The sequence below is a fragment of the Elephantulus edwardii genome, unplaced genomic scaffold (genome assembly GCF_000299155.1).
Source record: "Elephantulus edwardii isolate Elephantulus edwardi_28Jun2011 unplaced genomic scaffold, EleEdw1.0 scaffold00185, whole genome shotgun sequence".
In the NCBI taxonomy this organism is placed as follows: Eukaryota; Metazoa; Chordata; class Mammalia; order Macroscelidea; family Macroscelididae; genus Elephantulus; species Elephantulus edwardii.
Window position 1 is genome coordinate 3,141,203 of NW_006399935.1, and position 2,773 is coordinate 3,143,975.

At 63.0% G+C, this 2,773-nt stretch overlaps 1 protein-coding gene across 1 annotated transcript; it reads right to left on the bottom strand.

The window, feature by feature from the left end:
* Positions 1-526: 526 nt before the first annotated feature.
* LOC102846317 lies at positions 527-2,542 on the bottom strand. Its single transcript, XM_006896418.1, has 4 exons — positions 2,051-2,542; positions 1,729-1,897; positions 1,251-1,370; positions 527-963 (listed from the first exon to the last, which is right to left on the bottom strand). Exons 1-4 carry the CDS (start codon positions 2,540-2,542, stop codon positions 527-529), a joined length of 1,218 nt encoding a protein of 405 aa, XP_006896480.1.
* Positions 2,543-2,773: the final 231 nt, after the last annotated feature.

Consider the following 2,773-nt stretch of genomic DNA (forward strand, 5'->3'; position numbering starts at 1 on the left):
ATAAAATAGAACCAGAGTGTTTGACTGTCTAGTGTATTTACATTATTCATATAATATATTCTCAAAACTCACTGGTCCTGCAGTAGGTTTTCAAAGGCTGAAAACCACAGGGAAAGAGGTTGCCCATCCTCCTTCAGAATGCTGGATGGATCCGATCCATCACAGAACCGAGTCCCTAAGGACTTTGCCACCAGAGCTCCCTTTATAAGATGTTACATATCCGAAAGAATAGCTGGAAGTTTGCTCTTGGTAAGTCTAGAACCCACAGCGGACCTGGCACAAACACACGCGGATGAACATAAAGTGCAGCTGCCGGGAGCAGGCCCAGAAGAAGCAGGAGTGAGCAGAGATCCTGAGGCTCCTCCCCCAGAGGATAACTCGGCAGGGAGGTCGCCCTGGAGTCCTGTGAGGTAGAGCAAGTGGTCCCACCCAAGCAAGGGCCCGAATCCAGAGCACAGGATCCAGTCTCAGCCCACGTGGGCAGCACCCAGACGTGATATGAGGCACTAGGAGGTCCTGGTCTGGCCTAGTCTTCTGCGGCCACGAGGAACAGGCCCAGGGTGCCCTGGGATATTTGCCAGGACGAGAGGCGACCGGACTTGTCCAACACAGACTGGGAAGCGCTCATCCGGACGCTCAGCCGCTGCCGTGCGTCCAGGCGCAGCATCAGGCCCTGCGACCCTCCAGCCAAGCTGGATGCAGAGGACAGGACCACGGGCAGGGTGAATGCGGCAGGGCCTTGGGGCTGCAGGTGCAGGGTGACGGTGACAGTCTCCGAGTCCTCATCCTTTCCCGAGCTGCTCTGCACCCGCTTTAGCTCCAGATGCAAGAAGACGTAGTAGATGCCACTGACGGCCACTTCCAGCTCCCTCTGGGCCTCGTGGTAGCTCAGGCCTTGTGCCAGGAACACCCCTGTTATGCCCGGGTCGCTGTACCAGTTCAGTGTCCCGTCATTCAGTTGTACTGTTGAGGGAAAGGAAAAGGGGTACGGTGAGCAGAACTGGGGGTTCTGGGAGCAACGGAAGAGACTCAGAAAACGAGGCCCAAGGGGAGTAATACCCAAACGAACGGGGGTGGAGGAGAAGATGAGATCCAATGTGAGAGGATTGGAGGACTAAGCGAGGACGGGGAGGGGGTGGGAGTTAGCAAGGGGGGAGGGAATGAAACCCAAGGGGAGGGGCAGGGCTAGGGGCAAGACTCAGCAGGTGGGAGGGAGTGAGGCCTAAGGGGTAGGGGTGTCTGGGTCTCACAGCGCGAGAGCACGTGGATGGGAGTAAGGGCCCTCTGAGCGGAGGTGGGCAGCACAGGGGAGGCCCGGATGGGGGCGGAGAAGGCGGTCAAGAAGGGAAAACCCGAGGCCGATGGGGACTCTAATTGGGGTGGAGTGTCCGAAGACTCAGAGGAAAGTGGGGGAAGAGGGCTCCGAGGAAGAGGAGGCGAGCAGGGGAGAAGGGAATTCCAAGGAGGAGGGGCAAGGGCGGACACACACTGCAGAGTGAGGGTGGGGAGAAACTGGTAACGGAAAGAAGAGGGGACCCTAGCGAAGGGGGTGGAGTGTCCCGGGGGAGTGAGGGGGTGGGAAGAAGGTCTGGACTAAGCAGGGGAGGAGGGGGCCGGGGAAGTCACTCGCCGCTGAGATGGAAGGCATCTGAGACCGAGCAATGAAAGGGGAAAAGAATAGAATCGGCGCCTGGGACAGGGGCCTGGGCTCGGAGGGGGCACGGGGACCGCTTTCCGAGAAGAAGTGCCCGCTCAGCTCGGCTCGGGAGGGACCGGGTGTGGAGCCGGGCGTTCGCACCTCCCCGCCCCCGCCCGCGCGCGTCTCCACCGCCGGGGACCGTGAGCCCAGTGGCTCCGGACACTCACCTTCTCGAAGGACCAGCTGGCCGTAGATCGCCTGGGGACAGAAGAGAGGCGGGTGGTGGGTGGTGGCGCCCCAGAGTGGGAGTGACACCCGGTTCCCCCCAGATCCTCGCGGGTCTTAAGCCCCCCTCCACTTCTCCAAAGAGAACACACATCCATTGGGAGTTGTTGGCCCAGACTGCCTAACCCGTGAGGTCTGCAAGGACAGAAACGTGAGCACCGGGGAGGGAAGGGGAAGAACGGATCCCCGCAGGGTCTGCCAGAGCAATAAGGTCCCCTGCACGTCTTCCGAGAGGCTCTGGGTGGCCGCGAAGGGCCCGGGGAGCGCGCGGAGAAGGGGCATCCCCGGGGACGAAAACCCAGAAGGATCCCACTCCGGCCTCCCGGGCCCCGCTGAGCGGATTGGGGCGCGCCTCACCTGCCGGGGGACGGCGAGGGCGCCGGGCGAGCCCAGGTGGTCGGCAGCTGGGCTCGGGCTGGGAGGGGAGCCGGGCGCGCAGAGGGCGCAGACGGGCGCAGATGGCACCGCCCAGGAGCGCACGGCTAAGGCGGCACCGACGGCGACCAGCACCAGCAGCGCCGCGACTCCCAGCGTCCAGGGGAGCCAGCGGCGGGCGCAGCCTCTGGGCGCGGACGTCAGAGCCTCGGGGTCCCGGGCGGCGGCGGTGAGGGTGCTCATGGCTGAAACCCGGAGCCGCGCTCCGCGCGCCGCTAAATAGCGGGGCTGCCCGCCCACGTGACTCCCTCTCTGATTTGCGGGGGGGGGGGGCGCGAGGGGGGCGGGACGTCCCTACCGCCCCTCCTCTTCCGGACCCAGTCTCGGTAACTGCGTTCCATGCGCTAACTTTCTCTTTCCGGGCTTGCTTTCTCGTTAGGACCTTTGCACCTGTTTCTCCGTCCCTTTCTCCAC

Bases quoted from the DNA above. Each gene is read 5' to 3' on its own strand.
- LOC102846317 (XM_006896418.1), bottom strand. From the start codon at position 2,542: ATGAGCACCCTCACCGCCGCCGCCCGGGACCCCGAGGCTCTGACGTCC. The intron at 1,898-2,050 runs GTTAGGCAGTCT...TTCTGTCCCCAG, and splicing joins TGTCCTTGCAGACCTCACGG to GCGATCTACGGCCAGCTGGT. The intron at 964-1,250 runs GTGAGACCCAGA...TTCCCTCAACAG, and splicing joins CATCCACGTGCTCTCGCGCT to TACAACTGAATGACGGGACA.